Source organism: Cydia strobilella, chromosome 24, assembly GCF_947568885.1.
Source record: "Cydia strobilella chromosome 24, ilCydStro3.1, whole genome shotgun sequence".
Taxonomy (NCBI): domain Eukaryota; kingdom Metazoa; phylum Arthropoda; class Insecta; order Lepidoptera; family Tortricidae; genus Cydia; species Cydia strobilella.
Genome location: NC_086064.1, coordinates 5,180,971 through 5,206,327, shown reverse-complemented (window position 1 = coordinate 5,206,327; position 25,357 = coordinate 5,180,971). Strand labels below are relative to the sequence as shown.

Sequence of the window (25,357 nt, the reverse complement as noted above, 5' to 3'; positions counted from 1 at the left end):
GCCAACTCGTTTAGTGCGACATAAAATGTTGTTGTCGTCCTATGGTACCCCATTGGTACAAAGGGCCTTCGTGAGACGTCGCCATCCGCTCCTGTCCTATGGAAATTTTTAAGTTCCATTTTATATAATTTTTACTATTTTATGTCGCACTAAAAAACATTTCCATACTAAGCATTTTACGTCAAAAATGTGACAGTTACGTAGGAAGTGGCGCCCTCAATAATTTTCTATAATTGATGATCAAACGAACTTCTTTAAGTTAAACTATCGAAGAATGGGAATGGCGTTTAATAAATAAAAACATAGGTAAACCTATCTTAAATACAGAAGTACCAGAATATATAAATATGTTTTTCAGTCAAGTAGGGGCACGTGTTGCTGCAAATAATATTCCTGATCATAAAAAATCATTAGCCTATGTAGCAAACTGTATACCAGACCAACCGGAATGTGAAATTCATACTGTACTTCCAACGGAACTGATGAAACTTGCGCAAACAAAAATAAGTAAATCTAACACTAAAGACATCTATGACATATCAGGTAACTTTTTATATATGATCATGCACACTTTATCCGAAGAAATAACGTACCTTGTTAATAAAATCTTGACAACAACAGTTTATCCGAATTCTCTTAAACAAGCCCGTATGTGCCCTATATATAAAGGTAAAGGAGAAAAATCTGACGTGGAAAACTATAGGCCAATTACAATTGTACCAACCTTATCAAAACTAATTGAAGCAACATTATCCAGCACCATCATCAACCATGTTACAAATAACGGTACACTTTCAGATGCTCAGTTTGCGTATCGACCAGGTCAATCCACTACAACCGCGGCGCACCAATTTATTAAGCATATCTGTACTGCCTTAGATGATAAACTAAAAGTCGCAGGGATTTTCTTGGATTTGTCAAAAGCCTTTGACACCGTAAACCATGCACTGCTTCTCAGAAAGTTGGAAGTGTATGGTATACGGGGTCAAATCGGCAAATTGATAAAATCTTTTTTAACTGAGAGAAAACAATCGGTTGAAGTTAAGATTAATGGAATACGACAAAGATCATCTGCTCATAACGTATCCATCGGTGTTCCACAGGGATCCGCATTGGGTAATACTTTATTTCTTATCTTTGTAAACGATTTATGGACATTAAACATAGACGGAAAAATGATATTGTATGCTGATGACACATCAATTGTAGTAAGTGCTGAAACATACGAAGAATTGCAAGTAAAAATAGTTAAAACTATTCACACATGTGAGAACTGGTTCAAAGCGAATGGTTTACAGTTAAATTCAGAAAAAACTAACATAATGTTATTCCAACCGCGTAAACCTACAACAACACTACACGTCACCTTAAGTGACAATAGAATAATACAAACAGTCGACAACGTTAGGCTTCTTGGATTTCAGTTGGATGCTGCATTAAAGTGGAATCTCCACATAGATTTGGTCTGCAGTAAAATTGCGAAGGGTATTTATGCAATGAGGCAACTCAAAACCTTAGTATCGAACGATAGCTTAAAACAAATTTATTACGCCTATGTTCATTCAATTATATCGTATGGCATACTACTATGGGGAAAATCTATAGAAAATGAGCGAGTTTTAAAGTTACAAAAGCAAGCTATAAGAATACTAGTGGGGGCTAAGTATCGGGATCCATGTAGACAGCACTTTAAAAAATTAAGTATTTTAAGCTCAATCTCTGTATACATAATGGAAATAATCTTATATGTAAGAAAAAACATCAAACAATTTAAGGTACGATCACAGTGTAATCCGCGCCAAACAAAACGATCTCTGGATATTATACCAACTACCTATAGATATAGGTTAAAGATGAGTAAGCGCTTACCTGACCCTATGGGATGTGAACTCTATAATAAGTTACCATACAATATTAAAAATATAGAAAGCGAAAGTTTATTCCGTTTACGAGTGAAAACACTTCTGTTGTCTCGCACATTGTACAGCGTTAAAGAGTACATGACCAATGATTATTCCGAATTTGATATTATTTTAAACAATAAAATATTATGTAACCACAGTAGTTGAGCTGACCAATATATAATATTAGTAGTGTTTGACGAAACTTAATTTTTCACTGTATAGAAATAATCTTAATAAAAATTGTAATATTGTACTAATAATACTATACTATATATTGTACTAATTGTACTATAATAATAATAATACAAAATTGTATTCCTATGAACATAATCTCTGACGATCATTATAGTTATGCGTTTTAGGTTTGATTGAAGGCAAATTTATAATGTATTTTATAATGAAATAAAGATATCTTATCTTATCTTATCTTATCTTATCTTTAAGTGAAGTTCGATCGAAATTATATGAGTCACTTCATTCGAAGACATAATTTTATATTAACCTTATATTATATCTTGAATGAAGTGACGAAATATAATTGATGATCAAACGAACTTCTTGAAGTGAAGTTAGATCAAAATTATATGAGTCTAGTCGGACTATAGTAGCCATGTAGCTCTTAATTTTTTTTTAAGCAAACACTTGTCAATCGAATGTCCCATTACAGTTTTTTAGTCTACACAAAATGTTGAATAAAACTGTGTATGCAGCAGGGGAAATCAAGCTGGAAAAGTCCGAGGTGGAGATGGCTGATGGTGAGGTCGTATCAGGTATGTACTCATTTTCTGACAAAAATATTATTGCCTTGGGCACAGAATAAGTAATAGTTCTATCATACAGAAATGAATCTTCCCACAAAACCGAAGTTTGACAGCGATTCAGGGTCGAATCATGTTGTCCTTTTCTAATGTATTGCACTGCACTGACACTATTCCCTTTCGGCTATTTAGGGTTGGCAAAATTCAAGTCATTATCTTATCTGTGGTTAAGCACGAAAAGGGACGTCAAGTTTTGCCAACCCTGAAAGAAAGTGACAGACGTGTCCCTCGAACTATCTCGCTCGACACGTATTTGGAGGCCATAGCGCAGTCTACTTTAATATTCGAATTTAAACTGTTGTGAGACATACTAACATTAAATCATTTTACGGTTTAGACTCACTTGTTTTATCAGTCGCGCGTACTTTAATATATTAAGTCTATGGCGCAGGCTGTGAGCTCACCACGAACGAAATTGACGTTTTATTATGAACTAGCGACCCGCCCCGGGTAACGGGTAGTTCAACGAATTTACACAAACCTTTACAAATTATACATTTAAACCTTCCTCTTGGATCACTCTATCTATTAAAAAAACCGCATTAAAATCCGTTGCGTAGTTTTAAAGATCTAAGCATACATCATACATAGGGACAGACGGACGGACAGCAACAGAAGTAGAGGTAAACAGCGGGCGGTCTTATCGCTAAAAAGCAATCTCTTCCAAACAACTTTAGGTAGCGGAAATAGATAAATTACCTTAGTTTAATCTTTTTATTTTATTTTATTTAGTCATTTTACAAGTTAATGAAAGTAAAAATTTTACTGTCCATCTTTCCTCTATATCTCATTAATATCCTAGCAAAAAAGTGAATACTATACCGCTTCAGTATATCCATCAGTACTTTTAGTATGTTATTTAAGACACCTTTACCTACAACTATATTAAAATTCGCTTATACAAGGATCATTTTCCCCATTTTTTCTTAGTTGTGTGGCCTATAGAGAAACTGAGTATGCCTTGAATTAAAAATGTTAATTGTTTTAGTGGCAATATACGGCGGGCCGCCTGCGCCCTCCGCCCAACCCGTGCCCACCGCGTCCCGCATCTCCTTCAAGCCGGCGCCCACCGTCACCGACCTCGACGACTCAGACCCCACTCCGACTCCCAACCGCGGCACCATACACACCTGCGACATATGCCACAAGTCGTTCGACCACCAAGCCCGACTAAAGGTCCACAGGCGGTCTCATACTGGAGAAAAACCTTACTCGTGCAAAGTATGCAACAAAAAATTCGCACAAAAGAGCAACTTAAACGCTCATTTCGCATACCACATGGGAGACTACAAATTTTCCTGCGACTTATGCGACACGCGATTCACCCAAAAATCCCACTGGGTAAAACATATGTTTATACACACTGGCGAGAAACCGTACGCTTGTGATATATGTAACAAAAAATTTAGACAAAAAGGAAACTTAAATGTTCACAAAAAAATTCACTTGAAAAATGATATAGAGCCTGGAGAAATAACTGCGCACAAGAGAGAGTCAGATGAATTTAAAGATCGAGTACCCACTGAATTTTTCACATGTGATATATGCAAAAAACAGTTTGCAGAAAAAAGCAACTTGAACGCACATTTAAAAAATCACTCTGGAGATTATCCATTTACTTGCGAAATCTGCGAAAGGAGATTTAATACACAATCTGGTTTGGATGTTCATAAATTTGATCACACGGGAGGGAAACCGTTTTCATGTGAAGAATGCAATAAACAGTATACAACAAAAAGTGCTTTAAGACTTCACTCAAGAATTCATACTGGAGATTATAGGTACGCATGCGATGTATGTAGCAAACGATTCATACAAAAAGAGGTCTTAAGGCAACACATGCGCGTGCACACGGGTGAGAAACCTTACACCTGTGAGATATGCCAAAGAAAGTTTCCATATAGATGTGGCTTAAAGAGTCATTTGTTAGTTATACATAATCAAGTCATGAACAACCCCACTAAACCTATTCCAACCTATATATGTGAACACTGCAACAAGCAATTCTCAAATAAACCCGCATTAAAAAGACATGTACTAACACACACTGTGGGAAAACAATTTTGCTGCGATGTTTGTGGCAAACGTTTCGCCATAAAGAGGACTTTAGTTAGACACATGGATAAACACGCCCAGAAGAAAGACGGAGAAAAGGAACCAGAAGACCCAAAACCATATATGTGTGAAATATGTAGCAAACGATTTTCACTAAAGAGCACCTTAAGAAACCACAGAGAAATACATAATGAAGAAAGACCTTTTGAGTGCGAAGTGTGTCACAAGAAATTCAGAATGAAGAAGTGTTTGCAAGACCACATGAAAGTGCATGAGGACTTTAAACAACATTCATGTGAAGTTTGCGGGCAGCAATTCAGACACAAGTCTGCCTTGACGGTTCATATCAGACGAATGCACTCAGAAAACAGACCACATATTTGTGATGTTTGTAAGAAGGCTTATCCAGTTCTTGCTGAGTTAAAAGCGCATTATCGGGTGCACACTGGTGAGAGACCGTATGCTTGCGAAGTATGCTACAAGAAATTTCCACGACATGATGGGGTCCGAAGACATCTTATACGAGTTCATAATGAGAAACCTTCAAAATATATTAAATTGAAAGAATTTAATAATCCTAACTGAATTTAAAGATCATAATCATGTTTAGACTTATGAAATGCTCTAGGGCCTGGTGATACTACATACAGCGTTGGAAACAACTTTGTATGGAGAATAGCAGCCTCTATGGTGTCAATGATGAGATTGATGACCTAATGGGGAGTTTTGCAACTTAGAAGATAATATTTGTAACATGCGAAAGATACTGGCTATTTCATCTTAACATTTGTTAAAAGTAGGTTTACAAATTTGTATAGCATGACAGGGATATGTGGAGAAATAAGAGGAAGGCCAGCAGTGGGATAATATGGGCTTATAATAATGCTGGTGGCACCCTAGGCTAGGCTTTTTACAATGTATTTAGTATTGTTTTTTTTTATGTATTTTTATATTTTACTTTTATATCCATATTGTAAAATGCCTAACTTAAGAAGAGAAATAAATAAAGGAATAATAATGGCATGACAGCTATCGGCGTCCGCCATATTTTATACTAATCGATCCGATAAATTTGAGCGATACAACGCACAGTCAGATTCTTGTGTAGTATAAGAAACATATTTAAGTACACTAGTTTATGAGAAAAAATGTTAAGTTTTACTGGGAAGTTGTGGTACGACATATAATGTTACATTTTTCATATTGTAATATTTTCAAATCTAAATGTGTTAAGCCTAGAAGCAATACTAACCTATATAGGTAAGTATTGCTCAATTTTAGTCTATATAGCTAATATTTATAACCTTTACAGTACATATGGTGCTACTTTCTCGCACTAGTGCGTCAAATAGCACTTTTCGTGCATGTGTCTAAAGTTTAAAGGGCCATATGTACTGTAAAACGTTGTACGATACACGTGCGAATAGGCAATTCGCAACTCGTGTCGATTTAAAACACTCCCTGCGGTCGTGTTTTAATTTATCGCCACTCGTTTCGAATTTCCTCTTTTCCGCACTTGTATCGTAAATAACTATTGAATTGCTTCAACACAACATAAAATGAGTCTACGTCATACAACTATTTAAGTTTGTCTTTTTTGAAGGACTTAAGCAAAAATATTTAATTACATATTTATTATAGGTTATAGGTACATATGTTAAAAAATATTTTAATTATGTATTTAAATATATAATTTTGACATTATACATGTTACATATTCTTTAAGTACAGTTATTTTAACTACTATTCATTTATATTGTAAAAGTTATCCTAATATTATTACTAATGCATGGTGGTGCTACTTGATATTTGTAAAGTACCTACCCCTAAATTGTTCGGCCAAAACTATGAAGGATTCGGCGAGTTCTTTGGTACAGTCGAGTTCATAAATATGTATACATTTTTTCACCGTATTGCAATGGATTAAGGTGAAGAAATGTATACATATTTTTGAACTCAACTTACACTATATATTATTCAATATTTTTGTATAAATATTCAAAATATCTTTTAATATTTGTTATCATCTTTCAATTTGTGCTTCGCCTTCTATTTTTCTTCCTATTAGTATGGTCAAATATAAAAAAGTATGTCATTAAGAATCATAAGATTCCGCTGTCGAGCGCACGCGTGCTCTCCGCGAATTATGTTCACTTACACTTATAGGTTTTTTTTATTATCATACTGGTATTAGATTAGGACTATTAGGTGAGGCTCAATCGGTCCCAGCTAGGAGTACGGGCGGCCGATTGCTTTTAAGTTATATTTGAGGTGTTATATTAATAAGTATTTACTACACTTGTAGTGATCGGCCTTGTTTCGGATAGTGACTCGAGCCACCTCGTAGCCCTGCTCCGTGTGCTATTTGCCGGATTGCTGTGTATTGCCTAAAATAGGGACAGTGACAAGTGCCACCTTGCAGTGTACTAGAGTGGTTTCAGATATAGTGTTTTTAAAACCCATCAACGTGCTCACTAGCGTCACTGGTAAATAATTGTGATTATTTAAATTGAACGATAGATATTAAGAAAAAAGGGGCTGCTACGTACTGTATTTTGTATTTAGGTACCTTTTGAATACATTATAATAACAGTTTTCACGTTGCTGGATGATGCGTCCAAAATTAGAACAGCCGTTTTTGTTTCGAGTTCATAGATCGACGAATCCAGCAACATAAAAACTAGGTTGATGTATTCAAAAATACAAAATACAAAGTCAAAGTCAATATAATCTTTATTCAAATAGGCCTAGCGACAAGCACTTTTAAATTGTCAAGTTTTAAACGGCGACTTACAGTACGTAGCGGCCCCTTTTTTTGAATATCTATCGTTAATTTTAAATAATCACAATTATTTAGAAGTGGCGCTAGTGAGCACGTTGATGGGCTCTTAATTAGCATCATTGATACCTTAGTGCGTATCCCCTCCCCGCTCACCCCCCGAACCCCCCCTGTATAGTGTACTAGCTCTCTAGCGACCCATCAAAATGGAAACTCGTACAGAAGTCATGGACGGCTTCGTGGACTTCTATTATCCACACCTTAACGAGCAGCAATAAATGGCTCGAGTACAAGGCGAAACTTGCGGCAGTGACCCGTGTCGCTGACACAGCCGGCTCCTCCACGTCGGCATCTTATCAGCCCCCAGCGGCGCCGCAGGGACGGCAGCCCCTGCAGCCATTTGAAAACAACATCAACATGAACACATCGACAAACAAAGGCTCACTCTCAATATAAATCCCCAAAATGTGACTGACGCGAACGAACACAGTAAACAATTCTAAAAATATGCCCAATTCTGAGAACCGGCGTCGCGACTTAGAAGCGCGCTCCCGCGGCGGCCACCGCGGTCGTTCGCATTCACTCACGCCGCGCCGCGGCAGGAACACACACAGCAGCAGGAAGGGGGGGCCCACAGGAGGAGCCTCAACCGCAGCGTCTAAAGAGGAAGCGGCAGAAACAGGGCCCCAAAACCTCAGCAGCCCCCAATAAACTCCGCCACCACAGAGCCGCAACCGAGAGAGAAGAAACAGGGCCTCACACTCGAGAAGCCCTCCCCCTCCTCCTCATAACAGGCCGCCGAAGATGCGACGGCCACAGAGACGCAGGGCCCCTTACCCGAGCCCCTACCGTCAGCAAAGAAGAAAAATACCACATACGCAGCTACAGCATCACAGCCCACACAGAAGAAACCTGAGGATGCCCCCGCTGCACAACGACAACCTCAACAGCCACCACCCAAGAAGAAGATCAAGTACCCCAGCATCGTGGCGCCGGTGCTACCAAACTGGGCGGCGTTGACGAGAGACATAGGAACCAAACTGGGCCGAGCCATCAACGCCAAGCCGGTGGAGCGCGGGTTACGGTTCGAACCCAAGACTGAGGAAGAATACAAGGCGGTCTACAACCATCTGGACTTCGAGGCCTCCCAGCAGGCACGCCATTAGAAGACATAAAGAAAGCTTGCTTAGAGCTCGGATTCCCTGTAGAATACATAAAGCAGATAAACGCCAGGGGGGGGGGGGCAAGCCAGGCTGCGTTTATTTCTTGCAACTGGCAGGGCCCCCGCGAGACCACACCGCAATCTACAGGGTCAGCGAGCTTCTCTACCTAAACTGCATTAAGATAGAGGCGTGGAGGGGAAAGTCTGGTCCCAGCAATGTCACAACTGCCAGGGGTTCAGACACCACTCAAAGGGGTGCCACAGGCCGCAAAAGTGGGTCCGATGCGCAGGCCCTCACCCAGCATCCCAATGTCCCCGACCGAAAGAGGAACCCTGCACGTGCGCCAACTGCGCGGGGCCCCACCCGGCCAACTACAGAAGATGCCCCGTGTACGTGCGAGAGGCCCGAAACTGGAAGGCGGACACGAACGCGCACACGATACCAAAGAAGGCGGGCCCAGTGACAAAGGCCAGCATGAAAAAGCCCACTGTGGAGGAGTCGGCGCGGCACCTGCCTCACTCATGGCGCCGGCCAACGCCCCCACCCAAAGGGGCGCACCAAGCCAGCCTGCAGTCGCCAAGCCCAACAACAAGAAAAAGAAGAAGAAGACGCCCATCCATAGCACTGAAGCCGCAGCCAAAGCCCCACCCCCAGCCGCAGCTCCAACTCAGGCGACAGGGGGCGAAGAACTGGCAGCGATGATCGTTGCCTTACTAGAAGCCGCAGCAAACCAGGGTCCAGAGGCGATCCGGCATGCGCTAAAGATCACGCTAAACACCCGCCAAATTCAACCGTAGGCTGAGGGTGGTATTCTGGAACGCGCAATCGCTGACCGACAAGGAAGCCCTGCTCCGCCACTTCCTCCGCGAGCAGAACGTAAACATATTGCTGGTCAGCGAAACGCTCGCCAAGAGAGACCTGAAGATGGGGGGCTATGTAGTATACCAGCGGAACGAAACAAACCAGCAGGGACGCCCGTTCCGTGGAGTAGCCGTGATGGTCCGAAGATCCATCATCCACCAGCCTGTCGACTTCGTGCCCTATGACTTCTTCACGGCGCTCGGAGTCGACATCAGGGTGGCCAACGGAGACCTCCGGCTCTACACAGTCTACAGACCCCCTTAGAACTCCACCAGCCGCCTAAGAGCAGACCTACGTGCACTCTTCTAGTCCTCAGGGCCGACCATCCTGGCGGGGGACTGGAATGCAAAGCACACTGCATGGAACGCATCCAAAATTGACGCTGCTGACAGAACACTACACAGCACGATCATAGACGCTAACTATGATGTCACAGGCCCAGGTGAACCCACACACTCCACAGACAACCAGAGGACCTGCGACATCATAGACTTCGCAATCCACAACGATTGCAATGCCACACTTAACCTGAAAGCGCTGCCGGACCTACCGTCAGACCATCGTCCAGTGCTTATGACGATAGAAGCAGCCCCATATTCCGTCCCGAGGAGGAAGTCGAGGCGGAAGACCAACTGGGAGTCATTCACCGAGGCGTTACAAAATCCTCAAGTCGGGCCGGTCTCCACCACCGAGGAAGTCGAAGCCGCAGCAAACGCCATCACCTATAATATCCAGCAGGCGTTTGAAACTTCATCGCACACCATCTCTGCTGGCGAGAGGTGCAAACCCCTCCCAGCGGCGATCACGACACTCATCCTGCAGAAGCGCCAACTGAGAAGGAGATGGCAACGCACTCGCTGCCCCTCCTTGAAAACCGAGCTTAACAACCTGGTGGAGAAGGTGAAGACCTAGCTCAGAAATCATGCAGCAGCCGACTGGGAGGCCCACATTGCCAGCATTGGGGAAGCCGTGCCCTCCATCCATCGTCTGTGCAGGCAACTGGGCACATCCAAGGAGGCAGTGAGACCGCTAGTGGACGCAAGGGGATCGCTCCACTACAAGGCCGAAGAAAGAGCCGAACTGTTCGCGGACGTTCTGGAGCGAACGTTCCAACCAAACCCAGCGGTGAATGCTACCCACGAGAGGGAAGTGGAAGAGCAACTGACAGGGTACTTTGAGCAACCGCCGAGCGCAGAGGAGGACCCGGTCTTCTTCTCACCCGGCCAAGTGAGACGCGAAACCAGAAGAGCCAACCCGAAGAAGGCCCCGGGCGCCGATTCGATCCCGAACATGGCGCTCCGTCACCTGCCGCAGCACACCATAGTGGCGGTGACCCGCTTGTTCAATGGGATCATGCGCTCGGGACACTTCCCCTCTGAAGTCTCTACCTGGAAACTTGGCCGGGTCATAATGCTACCGAAACCGGGGAAAGACAGAAGGCCGGAGAGCTACCGGCCTATCACACTGCTCAGTACCTACCCTGTCCAAAGTCTTCGAGAGGCTCCTACCATAGTATAAACAGGGCAAAGTATGTTATCTTTATACAAACGCACCGCGCGCGACTTGTATGTGTGCGCCATAAGTATCTATGCGTCGCCGCACGCACACTCAAACAAAATCTCTACTGGCGCACTGAGAAACGGGTCGAGATTCTGTTTGAGTGTGCGTGCGGCGACGCATAGATACTATGGCGCACACATACAAGTCGCGCGCGGTGCGTTGTATGAAAATAACATACTTTGCCCTGTTTATACTATGCTCCTACTCAGAAGACTCCAGCCACGCATAGTGCCGAGACCGGAACAGTTTGGATTCCGGTCAGAGCACTCCACCACGCTGCAACTTACCAGAGTCCTCTTGTACTTGGCAGAGAAGATGAACCGGAAGGAGCATGTCGTCGCGGTATTCCTCGACATGGAGAAGGCGTTCGACAGAGTCTGGCACGAGGGCCTGCTAGCCAAACTGTCGACGTCATCGGCCCCACGACGAGTCATCCGTGTCTTGCGCTCCTTCCTCACGGACAGGCGCTTCCAAGTGGCAGTTGAAGATGCCACGTCTTCAGCACGCCCAATCCTCGCGGGAGTCCCACAAGGAAGCTGCCTCTCGCCCGCATGCTACGCCTGGTTAACTCTGCAGCTTATCTCTCAACAACTCGAGTCTAATCCAAGAGTGGGCGTGGGTGTAACTCTATCTTTTATAGGTCTCACAGGTGTGATCACTGCCCAAGATCTGGCGGCCGCTCTGGCCAACACTTAGTGCCGTCCACGACTCCAATCAAAACGTTGCAACAATAGCTCCGATCGCTCTCCTCCTCGACGGACTAACTGACATACTTTCTTACACTTAGATATAAACATTCCACCAAGACTAACATACTCACACACCATTGTCCGGAGACAACGACCTGTTATTCCCCTAAGGAAACGGGCACCCCGTTCTTTCAATCAATCTAAGGATAAGATAGATCTCAAAATTCCTAAAAATAATCACAAAAAGTAGGTAAACTTTTCCTTGTTGTTTCACTTGTTTTTTAAATTAGTATTTTAATTATTATTTAAATATCCTCCTCTGTTGTTACGTGGTATAATATGATTATTATATAATCATGCAATGTAAATTTTATAATCCTACCGTCAAATCGGTTTAGATAGTTTACTTTTGTGTTGCACACACATGAATAATGAATAATACCTAATATTGCATATAAGTCATTCATATTCATACAAAATTATTAAAAACAAGGACTAGTATTAAGCAAATATACTTCTTCATGCAATAATTACAATGTTTCTTAAACAAAGTGATTTATTTACTTTAAGATCATTTATTTACAAGAACAGCTTTGACACCAATTACAATTAGGTACTTATAATTATTAAAGCATATAAATAGTTAGATATAACACAACATATTACACGTACAGTTACATAATTCTATCATGTTTCATTCTCGGCCTGGCTTCATTAGGTCGATTTTATTGAGGGCCATCTTATCACCATGTTAGCGATACTCTAAGAACAAATCAAATTTTGTGTTTTTTACAAGAACCATTTTGGAAATTGTCATACTTATACTTGGAAATTTCGACCCATGCCACCGAGCCCAGGTGGCCGAGTGGTTCAGGCATCGTTCTCGTAAACGGAGGACGCTGGTTCAATTCCAGCCCTGGGCAATGGCGGCCTTGGTAAATTTTTCCTTTGTATATGACATTTATTTCGTTGATGTTAAGCCCCCCATTCACACTCCTACATGGTAGTCCGCCTCAATATCCTACAAAACCCAGGTAGGATGCCTCTTGGATCCTACAAGTCCCACAAGCCCCGCCCACCGCTTGCAGTCCGCCGCGCAGGATTGTCTGTGGTATAACGTCCTGCGTAGCAGGACTCATGTAGCGAATTGGACCGTGAATGTTAATGCAGGACTGCAGTCCGCCATTTTCTTTACAATGAAAAAAACACGGGCTTAGCAGGTTTTATTGAAATATATAAAGGAATTCGCTGTGTATGTGATCAAAAATTACCAAAATAGCTATATTTTTTTTGAAATAGCTCATAACAGTATTGCAAGAGTACCGACACGAGGGTCTACCGCAAAAAACGAAAAGCGAATTTTTTTTATCTGCCTCTCTATCACTAGATATTCTAGTTTATCGCAAGGACGATAGGGGGAGGCAGATAACGAAATTTCGTGGTAGGTCCTCTGGTAGCAAGTGCGTACTGCAATGTAGGAAGTGTGAATGGGGGGCTTTATTAGCGATGTATGGCTACAGACAGTTGTTGTCCTAAATAACAATCGGGATATTATTGTCTCCCAGTTCAGTGTTCAATCATATTTAGCAAATACATTTTATTATTTTTGATTTCTGGAGTGCACCTATTGTAGTATTAAAGGTGACTTTTATATACATATGTGGCTTGTAGTTAATAAAATGGTGACATACATATAGTATTTTTTTAATCTTAAAAGTTAGTTTTATACCTTCTCAGATAGAGAAAAAAGTCCTAAAAACCATTGGCCCTCCTTTTTAGTGAAAACAGACAAAACAGTAAACAGATGGATTGTTAAGTCTGTCTAAAACGCTGCATACACCTCATAGACCGCGGGCCAGGCGCAAATTTTGTCAGTCATCGCCTCCCGGGCGAAAACTCGTATAGCGGTTAACGGCTATGTATGATTATGAACCCTCGTGGAAGTCAGCTGCCGTTCCGTTGGTGGGTTGAGGAATGGCAGCCACCGAAAGTAATAGTACTACCGTACAGAAAGGACACTTCCTACAAGCCCGAAATTTAACAGCGATTCAGGGTCTAATCATGCTGTCCCTTTCTAATGCATGGCACTATCCCTTTCGGCTATTTAGGGTTGTCAAAATTCAAATCATTATCTGTGGTTGACGTGAGGGACGTCAAGTTGTGTCAACCCTAATAATTGCTCGGAGTAATGCTGAGCCAAGTTTGCCCGAAAGGAGGAGTGTCCCACCACTGATGATAGAAAGAACTAAAGATTATATAATGTTTTGTTTTCCAGTTGTCACGGAAGCGTCTACAGATTTTTATAAATTGAGGTGAGTTGATGGGCAGATAAAAATCGTTAAAACTCTCGCGTTTTGTACACATAATTAATGTCGGGGCGTTAGACCAGGTAATGACATTAATTAATCGTTAAGTAGTTAGATGGTGGATTTGGTTATTTTGAACCAAGTTAATGCTATAATAATTTTACTATTACTTAATGTTACAATTATTTGTACGCATGTCTTTCCTTAAGCGATCGGTAATTTTGTGCACTAAACGCGAAGCTATTACGCGGTAAACAGCGTGAGACGCAATGCGGCGTCAGCCAAGCCGAGCCAGCCTTTTCCTATCGACTTTTGCCGATTCCGCGTCGATAAGAGCGGGGAGACCCTAATTGACGCGTTTCACGCAGTAAACAAGGATACTCCTTACTTAAGTAAACATATTTTCTAAAGAGCCAGAAAAAATCAACTGAGATAATTTATACTATAATGCCCAAGTAATGCCTATTAAATATAGGTGGTAGTGGTAAATTTAAAAACGTATTTAATTTGTTTGCTGTGTATTTAGGATACAACAAAGTGACTTTCTACACGAATTGCATTATATGCTGTTTTACTACTAGTATACTGTAGGCCTGTGCCTAGCAATATGGTGAAGTTAACAGGATCTGAATAAGACACTCTGTGTAGAAGTTATATTTAATAACCCTTTTACGAAACAACTTATAAGGTTATAGTATCCTGGGTTTATGTGTTTCTATATGTTTCATTAAACTTATTTCATCGAAAAAAATCGTTTCACATATTTCGCATTCGTATGATTGCTCATCGGTGTGTATTTTTTTACGTCTCTTTAATTCAAATTTAAATTTAAATTGGTTGTTACATTCTTCACAGGTGTACTGCTTTTCTCCGGTGTGACTCCTTTTTTGAGTCTCTAAACAATTTTTTTGGCTTAATTGCTGGTTACGTTCATTGCATCTGAATGGTTGTTCTTCAACGTGTCGTTTATAAATAGTAAAGTTTTCTTTCCGTGTGAATTGTATGTTGTCTTTTGTATTGCCGTGTTTAATTTTTACATGAGTAGCTATACTAGTTTTCCGTGCAAATCGCTTGTCACATACACTACAACTAAATGGCTTTTCTCCAGTGTGAATTCTTCCATGGTCAACTAAAGTGCTTTTTTGTTTGAATTGCTTGTTACACTCTTTACACTTGTATGGTTTGTCTTCACTGTGAGTTCTTGCATGGACTAACAAATTACTTTTTTGTGTGAATTGCTTGTTACACTCTTTACATTTGAATGGTTTCACGCCACTATGTACACTTTCGTGGTAATACAAACCACTTCTTTGTGCGAATTGCTTGTTACATTCTTCACATTTGTATGGTTTGTCTCCACTGTGAGTTCTTGCATGGAGCAACAAACTATATTTATGTGCGAATTGCTTGTTGCACATTGTACATCTAAATGGTTTCTGTCCAACATGGTTTCCCTTATAATGTACATCTAAACTATCTTTACGAATATATTTCTTGGGACATTCTTGGCATGCGTATAGTTTTTCTCGTTTTTCAGGGGCATGTATTTTTATATGTCTAATTAAGTGATGTTTAGCTATGAATTCCTTGTTACATTGGTCACAGACAAACGTCTTTCCAGTGTGCATTCTCAGGTGATTTTGTAAATTCACTGGATGTGTAAACTTCTTGTTACATTGCTCACAGTTATATTTCCTTCCACCGTGACTTCTCATATGTCTATCTAATGAAGGCTTATGTGCAAATTTCGTGTTGCATTCTGTACATTTGTATGGTTTCACTCCACTGTGAGTTCTTGCATGGACCAACAAAGTCCCTCTTTGTGCGAATTGCTTGTTACATTCATTACATATGTATGGTTTCACTCCAGTGTGGATTCTTCTATGTTGATAGAATGTGAGTTTTGTTGCGTATCGCTTGTTGCAGTCCCTACACACGTATGATCTCTCTTCTGAGTGAAATCTTAAATGCTTATTCAATAATAAGCTACTTACAAATGTTTCTTTACAAACTCCGCATGTATGTTCCGGGTGTGTATGTGTTCTGATATGTCGGATTAAAGTAAGTTTTGACGTAAATTGCTCACTACACATGTCGCAACAGTAGGCTTTCTTATTCGTTTCTTGTATGTGAACGATATGTTCCTGTTTATGTGTGATTAAACTTGAGTTGTGTGTGAAATGTGTCAGACGAGTATCGGCCGAGTAGGCTTGTTCCTCGGCGGTGGTGTTACTGGGGAACGGGAGGCGCTCGAGCCTCACGGAGCACGCCAGTGCGAGCTGCTGCCTACAGCGCAGGGACAGAGGCGACGTGCTCACTCCGTACTCGCCGACTGAACTCACTGAAATAACAAATTCACCTGAATTGCTATTGATACGCTGTGCCCTTACAGGGTCCATGTGAGACATTGTATATTATAATTTACATCTATACTGTACCATGGTTGCAATAAAGAATTATGCATTATGAAACATTACATTAGGAACAAGTCTCCCTAGTACAGTCGAATTCATAAATATGTATACATAGAATTCTACTCCTTAATCCAATGCAATAAGGTGAAAATATGTACACATATTTATGAACTCGACTGTACCTATAGTGGTAGTATAAATAGAAAGTTCCAGAAGGACTATTTTTAAATGACGGGGAACATAAATTCCTCACTGAGTAGAGGAAAACACTGAGTAGGTGAAAATTGAACAGTAAGCATGCCGTTCAATATTTTTAGTTATTGGTTAACCCTTCGTATGTCTAAGAACTGATCTGATATTGTATTAAACAAGGGTTAAGGCTACTGGGGCGTAAGTCATGTTATTTGCGTGTAAAATACAGATGAAGAAGAATTATAAGGAATTATGTCGATGGTGGTGGACATAATGTCTTGTCACACTTTCATAGTAAAAAGATATGTCGTGAATACGTACTGTCACACTTGGCATCACCCCTCCCCTGTTGCTGTGACGTAATGTGTGGATGAACCCTAAGTACTATCTTTTGTATTTTGTGAACATGATAATATCAAAATTACAAGTGTGCACTTACGTAACAGATGTTCGTCTTGCGGGTCGTCTTCACACGGCGGGACTGGGGACTCCTCGTCTGAAGCTGAACACGAAATAATAATGTAAATTTATCCGCGTGTTTTTAGCCCTTCGATTCGCCAAAAGCCGGGTCCACACAGAGAGCATATGCGCGAGGCAATTTCCCCGCTCTGTGTGGTTGTGGACCCGGCTAACGACGGCCACAAAGGCGGACGGGTACAATTTAATAGTAACTTTCATACATACATTGAAATAAGGTGTACGATGGTGCGCTATACGAGTAGATATGTCGCCATCTAGTACCCACAACACATGTCTTACTGAGCTTACTATAGGACTAAGTCGATCTGTGTAAAACTGACCTATAAAATTTACATAAGGATTTAAGGTTGGGGGAGGGACTCTCGCGCCGGCAGCTTTCGCGCGCAAAGGATTGAATCGCGATACAGCGCGGGAATACTGCCTGCGTGATGGGTACCTTGCCGAGGGGCCAAGGTTTAGAAGGTAGGATGTAGGTTCTATTTTTGGTAGGATTAGTTATTTTACTTTATAATTAGCCATAATTCTGATAAGATCGCGCAGTCTGGAGGGCGTACTCTGTGGCCGAAGACCGTCTGGACGCCCTAGGTACCGCTGGAGAAAAGAAGTGCAGAAAGACCTCAGCGAAGTCGGCGCCGTCGACTGGACAGAAAGGGCTTTGGACAGAGTAGCATGGCGGTCTTTGGTGTCGGAGGCCAAGATCCACTTCGGGTCGTCGCGCCACACCAGTAAGTAGTGTTAGTATTTTGTTGCAATAACTTTTACATAAAAAGTTAATTTATTTTATTACAAGCTAAGTATGTATATAACTATGTTTGTACGGTTCATATCTTGCAAGTTAAATTTGACCCACTTCCCGGTTTCCGATGAAGCTGCAAATGTGCATACATCTGTAAGTCGTGTGACAAGAATTAGTTGCCTGTGGAAAAAAGCTTGTACAGTCGATGTTAAAGATATCTTTACAATTGAGTGTGACAAAAATATCTTTACATTTAAATATGTTTACACACTAAATGACAAAAACATGCCTTCAACGCACGTGACAGTTTCATCTTTTCACTTAATGCACCAAAGTTCTGTTTACAATCTGTCTTCCATAGAAACATTGTCACACATTATGACATAATAGGTTTGCATTGCATGCTACAGAATAAGATTTCCTGTCAATGTGCCCTAAATATGTTTACATTAGCAGTGACACTTGAAACGTTACGTTCAAGCATACATTTTTTTACTTACAACTCTTGTTACGGAAATATCTTTACAGTTTGACACAAACCACCTTTCTTATTTTAAATTAAATTAAATTTTCTTTCTTTTTTTCCACCCTGTATAACGGTAAAAGTCACAGACAATCTAACGTTACATAGTGTTTGTATTTTATTATGTAGCTTGATATCATCATGTATTCTTTAGTTCAAAGAAACTCATACATATACTTTGAACCCAGGACTTCCAGTTTGGAAGCCGCACGCTTTACTGCAAATCCAAAACGTTACGTTCAAGCATACATTTTTTTACTTACAACTCTTGTTACGGAAATATCTTTACAGTTTGACACAAACCACCTTTCTTATTTTAAATTAAATTAAATTTTCTTTCTTTTTTTCCACCCTGTATAACGGTAAAAGTCACAGACAATCTAACGTTACATAGTGTTTGTATTTTATTATGTAGCTTGATATCATCATGTATTCTTTAGTTCAAAGAAACTCATACATATACTTTGAACCCAGGACTCCCAGTTTGGAAGCCGCACGCTTTACTGCAAAGCCACTAACACTCATCTTCATATCATTTATAGAACCGTTTTTCCCCCGAAGGGTAAAAAACGGATATTTAGGTTCCTGCCGAAGCTTGAACCACATATGAGATAACACCCTTGTAACTCAGCCCTACTTAAGGGAATTTATCAACTTGCAGCGCCATCTATCGCGCCACTCAAGCACTAATGTCGCCCGGTTGCTAGCGCTCGGCTGCTTTCTCGTCAGTACCATATGTATAAGCCGGCAAGGCCCTTAGGCGTGGTTCAAGCTTCGGCAGGAACCTAAATATCCGTTTTTTACCCTTCGGGGGAAAAACGGTTCTATTTAGGTATCCTTGCCTCCCGCTTGAACCACATATGAGACGTGTTTAAACCTCTGCCGGCGCTGGCCCGGGCGTACTGTGACCTGTGACTGATAGTTATAATATTTATGCAAAAATCACATAATAAGAATATGGGCTTGAAATATATTCCGTATTGATATACTAAAAGATTGTTTGCGTCAAACCTTAATGACTAGAATATCCTCATTTGTAATTATCGATAGATACGACAATCGTTAGCACTGACTGGCAACATAACTAAAGGTATTCATTGCGACTATGTAAGTATGCTGAATTACATCTGAAGCTACGCGAGCTGTGATGCTTGCAAAGTGAACCCCATCAAGTGAGTTTTATATCAAACCCGTCCACACTACCTCTGATGCTTTCCTTACAACACCCCACTAGGTGAAAATAATAAATAGGTTATGTTGTATAATGTAATGATAATTATTATTTTACAAAAAAAATAATACTACTTGTCTACTGCTTAACACAATGAAATATAGAACTGTCAATCCATCCAAAAATCTGTTTCAATTCGTAACTAATTGGAAAAACCCTGGGTCCTCTCTGATTCAAAGTATTTTCTATCAATTAAATGTAAATTGGTAAGTATAGGTCAGATTCAGATGTAATGTAATATGTATTTTAATATTCACGAATAACCAAATGTTTGTATTTTTAGGCATTAATAGTTATTTACTATACCGGTTTCATTTGTACATAGCCCACTACATAATGACAACAAATTCCGTAAATGTGTTGAAAATTATATGTATACCTACATAATGTGTTTATTTGCGGATATAATTGAATTGTATTTCGAATCGAGTAGTACTGCTCTGCCTCTGCCTGAAAGTAGCGTCAGAAAATGAAGAAGAAAATACATCATTTCACGATTTAGCACTTTAATATCTAGTAACAACTTTCAGCTAGTAGTAGTTTCAACTGAGCCGATAATACATCCTTATTGATTGGTTTTAGGTAAGGGTTTCTTTAAAACAACCATATTAATGTTAAGCTATGAATAGTTAATAATTCTTATATGAAATGGTAGGCTCCTATTTATTTTAAGTGTCAACTATGCTGCTAAATTTACTATCCACAGATAACTGAAAATATGCCATTAGGCTGGTACCGCTTTAACTGAGCTTATATTATATACTCGTCAGTCATGCAAGCGAATGTAACGAATGGCGAATGAACAGAATTACTGAGTACTGACACGCAGGTGATAATCGTATGGTGTTGATGATTGTAAATTTAAAGTGATGCTGACAACTCCAGTTGTTGTGGATGGCATCTCTCCATGATACTGTGCGTTTACTGAAGATACGTCTACCAAGTAGAATATTTTAGAAGATATTTTAATCATTGAATGATTCAAATGAGTTCACCTATAATTTTTAGGTTTGGCATTTTAGGTTGTTTAACGTTCACTCTTTCTGGTGGCGAATTGATTCCCAAAATGAAGATTTTATGGTTCGCGCGCTGGTAGTGGATTGTACAATAGTTTTTTGTTAGTCTTAGCACACTTCGTGAGTTTTTTATTGCTTTCGTACCTATACATACGATCTTCTAATAAGAGCGTAAACCCCTCTTGGCTGACCACGGAAGACTCTTTGAATAAGAATAGACGAAGTGAAAATATCCACTTTAAATTGTAGTGCAACCTATTAAAACCAATTGCGAAACTTTCGTGAGACTAAGACAAATTACATTACATTACAGTATTATTTGTTTATGTCCACGGGTCGAGCTTCATAACGTAATCTAATCTCAAGTGCTGCGCTAGCGCCGTCGCGCGTGTGGTGCCGGGGCACAGTTCCTATTGACCCTTGACACGTGTAGATGCATTCATTACCAAATATTAATTTTGATAAGAGATTTAGCAATGCAAGGACGTTGTATGTTGTTTATTGACTTTCATGCAATTGTGCCATCAGGCAGGGTATAGTGCTACAAATATTTATTTACCGCTACTGTAATCAGTCTGACATATACTCACAAATAAAAACACTTTAAACTTTGTATATCAGTTGAATTTAGACTGTTTTTATTATCTTGAAGGAACCCTAGTACTAATCTGTCATCATGATGCCCCCAAATAGACAATTATTTGATGATCTAGGCCTTTCTGCAACATATTATTTGTCACTTCGTTGACGTAAAGCTGATATATATCTAGAAATCTCATATTTACTATATTTAATGAATGTATCATGAATATATAAATATATGAATCGTAGTTGTCCTCACAAGTAATGCTGTAATTCGATTGGCATCGCGTCTGCCCTATATCCAAGACACGATGATTTTGTAGGGTACTACAAACCTACAACACTACTTGATTGCATTGACGATGATGTTTACAATTGCGAGTACATGCCATTCGAGACCTGTTACAACAGTATGCTGTAAGCCCTGGACTGCTGTAAGCCCTGGACTTCTACCTTTCAGTTAGGCTTGTAGTACTTAGATCTGGCAATGACAACAGAACTAGTGTTGATTTTTAGAGTACATTGCACTCTATTTAACCGGCGAGCATATTGTAGTCATGAGACACTACTAGAATCATATTCGGCTTAAATCTTGCGCGATCCTTTGATGTGCGTTCTAACATTATTATCAAGCCTCTGATTCCGTGCACTGGTATCTATTTGGGATTTGACCGTTGACTCGTCTTTTTAAGGATGTTCTCTTTCGGGTATTCCTCTAAGAATATTACATATTATCTTGAATTTGGGTGCCTTTGGCCTAAAACGCCGTATGTTATAGTTCTTTTGTAAAAGCATGTGACTACTTCGTAGGAAGGGAAACATCTCAACTAGAAATCGAAAGAAGGGTTTGTATTTCCGATCCGTGCTCTTTTCGAATCAGGTATCTGCTATCGGTGACTGCCTGTAAATATTTTCTAAATATTACTCTTGTATGTACGTTTGCATACGTTGTACCTTTGTATGTACATATAATGGCTTGCCCCGCAGTCCACATGTTTTCAAAGATTTTGAAGTGATTTCATTTATTTGTCTTATTGGAAAATCAAACAAACCCTCGGAGCAATTAACGAGTTTTATTGTTTTATCATGTGTAGTCGTTTGAGTTAAAGACTTCCAAGTTCATTTAGATACAAAGCCGTGGACAATAGCTGTTGGTTCGACGGTTTAGTTCCCTTAGTCGGCTTCACTAAATTATTTCGCGATTTTTTCGGTACACAGGATCAGTAACTCCACTACTGAACTACCAAAAAACTTTTCATAAATTCTTTCTTTATTTACACAAAGGGAAGCTTCGTCAGACATATAACATCTACCACTAACGAAACCGATGTTTCCACTCCTATTGATCAATCATGGGTGACAATGCGGAAGGCCATATTAAATTAGTATTGTAGTACTTTTAGTCATTCTGTGAAAGCACCTCCTACAAATACCATTCCGTTTCCGATAGTTATATTAATAGTAATGGAACTCTTTGAAATGGAACTAGAACGTTTGCGGTCAACGTATTATGATTTAAAACCCGCTGCTAAGAAAATCTTCCAAAGTGGAGCTCGTTACTTACAGCATTTGAAGCTGAGTTTACAAGTTTCTACCTGATTGATGTGAATAGAGCATTATAAAATTTATAAATGCTTTTGTTAGTTCGGCCTTTTGAACGGAATGTGATAGAAGGTATGTTTTCTACGTGTTACTCTTAGTTCTGTGGTCTCTGTGTGACAGCTACTTAGTAGACGTTTTGAAATATAGATAATTTCTAGACTAGCGCAAAGGTTTCTCTTTGTGACAGGCCGCTATTTTGTAGCTATAGACTATAGTCAACATTAGAAGAGGATACTGGAGATGCTTTAGTATCCCCAAAAAGACTGTCAAAACCTGACTAGTCATTCAAAAGAGGGATTAAGTGCGATGATTTTTCACTCATATATATCATAATATGACAGTCGTAAACGAATTTGTATTTTACGTGTATTGATATTCCTATTCAGAGGAGAGAGTTTTAATTTTCTTTTCTTCTTTAAAACTGATGTCGATTTTCCTTGCCTCCCCCTCTCTCGTTTTGGTAAAGGATCTAGTTGGGCAAAGTATAACACAAGGTTTTTCAGTCTGTGCTTTTCCCTCTGCACAGTTTCTTAACTGCCATTTTGCAGTTGGTTATACAGTTACGATCCTCAGAATGTATATAGTAGGTTAGTTTTTTAGGTTCGTTCACGGCAAACAATTCCTTGTTTGTTATCGACCAAGACCAACATTTGTACACAACCAAGATTTACTGTAACTGCGTTTCGTTATCAATTTCGCGCCAAACCCGCCAATAGAAATTCAGCTGCTCATCGTCCAGGTGACACACAATTCGATCGATGACGTAGACTAATCGGGTCGCACATGGGTAATATCAGGACCATGCAGATCTTTAAAAAAAATGTGAGTCCGACCAAGCAGACATCGAACAATAATGCGACCAATAAGACGTCCGCCACCGTATTAATGGTAGACCATGAGACAACGGTTGTTTGTCTAACAAGACAACGTCATTTCATTGTCATTTCAGAGGACGATACGATGCCGTCTCATAGGACGACACATTAGGGTCTCACGATACGACAAACGCCGCCGTGTCGTCTCACGGGACGACGCCGTGTCGTCTCACGGGACGACACCGTGTCGTCTCACGAGACGACACCATGTCGTCTCACGGGACGACGCCATGTCGTCTCACGGGACGACGCTTGTCGTCCCAGAGGCATAAGTACCAGTGTACTTTTTATGTCGGTGCCTGTAGTAAGGTCACTGCGTCTCGTCGCTGGGCCACGGGCACCGAGCGGAATGTCATCGGAATGATGAATGTCAGGGATGCCATGTCGTCTCACGGGACGACACCATGTCGTCTCACGGGACGACGCCATGTCGTCTCACGGGACGACACCATGTCGTCTCACGAGACGACGCCATGTCGTCTCACGGGACGACGCTTGTCGTCCCAGAGGACGAAACCATGAGGCATAAAAGTACCCGTGTACTTTTTGTGACGGTGCCTGTAGTAAGGTCACTGCGTCTCGTCGCTGGGCCATGGGCACCGAGCGGAATTTCACGAAGTCGGAGGTATTCAAAATTCTTCCACGTCCCACAGGACGACGCCATGAGGCATAAGTACTTACCCGTGTATTTTTTATGACGGTGCCTATAGGAAGGCCACTGCGTCTCGTCGCTGGGCCATGGGCACCGAGCGGAATGTCACGAAGTCGAAGGTATTCAAAACATTTTCACGATTTGAAATTTCTCGATCTTCTTTAAACTTGCTTTGTAAACGTGTTGCTCGGCTGAGTTACAAAAGCGTACTGCCGAGAAAGCAGCCGAGCGCTAGCAACCGGGCGACATTAGTGCTTGAGTGGCGCGATAGATGGCGCTGCAAGTTGATAAATTCCCTTAAGTAGGGCTGAGTTACAAGGGTGTTATCTCATATGTGGTTCAAGCGGGAGGCAAGGATACCTAAATAATCTTGAAATTGTAAATTGCATTCCAAATTGTCTGGGACGTATACGTGACAAGACATACGAAATATTGTAAACATAAATATAATTTATTTAAAAACACGTGGCATTGCTTACATTCATATAAAACAGACTTATTATAGTGATGGTTTACATCGAGAATTCATATTGTGTAGCATTACTTACTTTTATTACAAAACATTCTTCGATCATGACCGAATATATTTCCGTTATGCCGAGACGAGTGTACGGTGTTCTCAAATCTTTCGCCGAAGGCCGCTGCAGGCAGCAGTGGCACTGGTTTATCGATTCCATCACTGATTTTGTATTCACATATACGAATTATTTAGCTCTTTTCAACCCAATTTTACGTCAACGTGCAATTTTCACGTATTACGACTGTCAGAACGGGATAGTCTTATGTATCTCTCAGTAGGAGTAGCAGAGAAAGCGTTATTGTCGTTTGTCCTTGTTACATTCTCACGTTTTTTATGGTATATGTAAATTTGTATGGTTTGTGGTGGGCTACAAATCTCATACTATCTTTGTCTTACACT

The 25,357-nt window shown here is 40.7% G+C and overlaps 2 protein-coding genes across 3 annotated transcripts in view; one reads left to right on the top strand and one right to left on the bottom strand.

Annotated features, from left to right (window-relative positions):
* LOC134752121 (zinc finger protein ZFP2-like) overlaps nt 1-25,357 on the top strand; it is a 138,964-nt gene that overhangs the window by 3,314 nt on the left and 110,293 nt on the right. Inside the window, exons 4-5 of one of the 2 annotated variants that reach the window (XM_063687696.1) lie at nt 2,615-2,674; nt 3,711-5,423. The exons of the other annotated variant lie outside the window; for it this stretch is intronic. Coding sequence (XP_063543766.1) covers nt 2,615-2,674; nt 3,711-5,362 — 1,712 coding nt within the window. The 3' untranslated portion in view covers nt 5,363-5,423. Of the gene's footprint in view, nt 1-2,614; nt 2,675-3,710; nt 5,424-25,357 lie in introns of those variants that run through there. 2 annotated transcript variants of the gene reach the window in all.
* Nucleotides 12,843-18,324, bottom strand: LOC134752398 (gastrula zinc finger protein XlCGF57.1-like). Its single transcript, XM_063688107.1, has 4 exons — nt 18,258-18,324; nt 17,181-17,243; nt 15,439-16,476; nt 12,843-13,018 (listed from the first exon to the last, which is right to left on the bottom strand). The coding sequence occupies exons 1-4, from the start codon at nt 18,322-18,324 to the stop codon at nt 12,843-12,845; spliced, it is 1,344 nt and encodes a 447-aa protein (XP_063544177.1).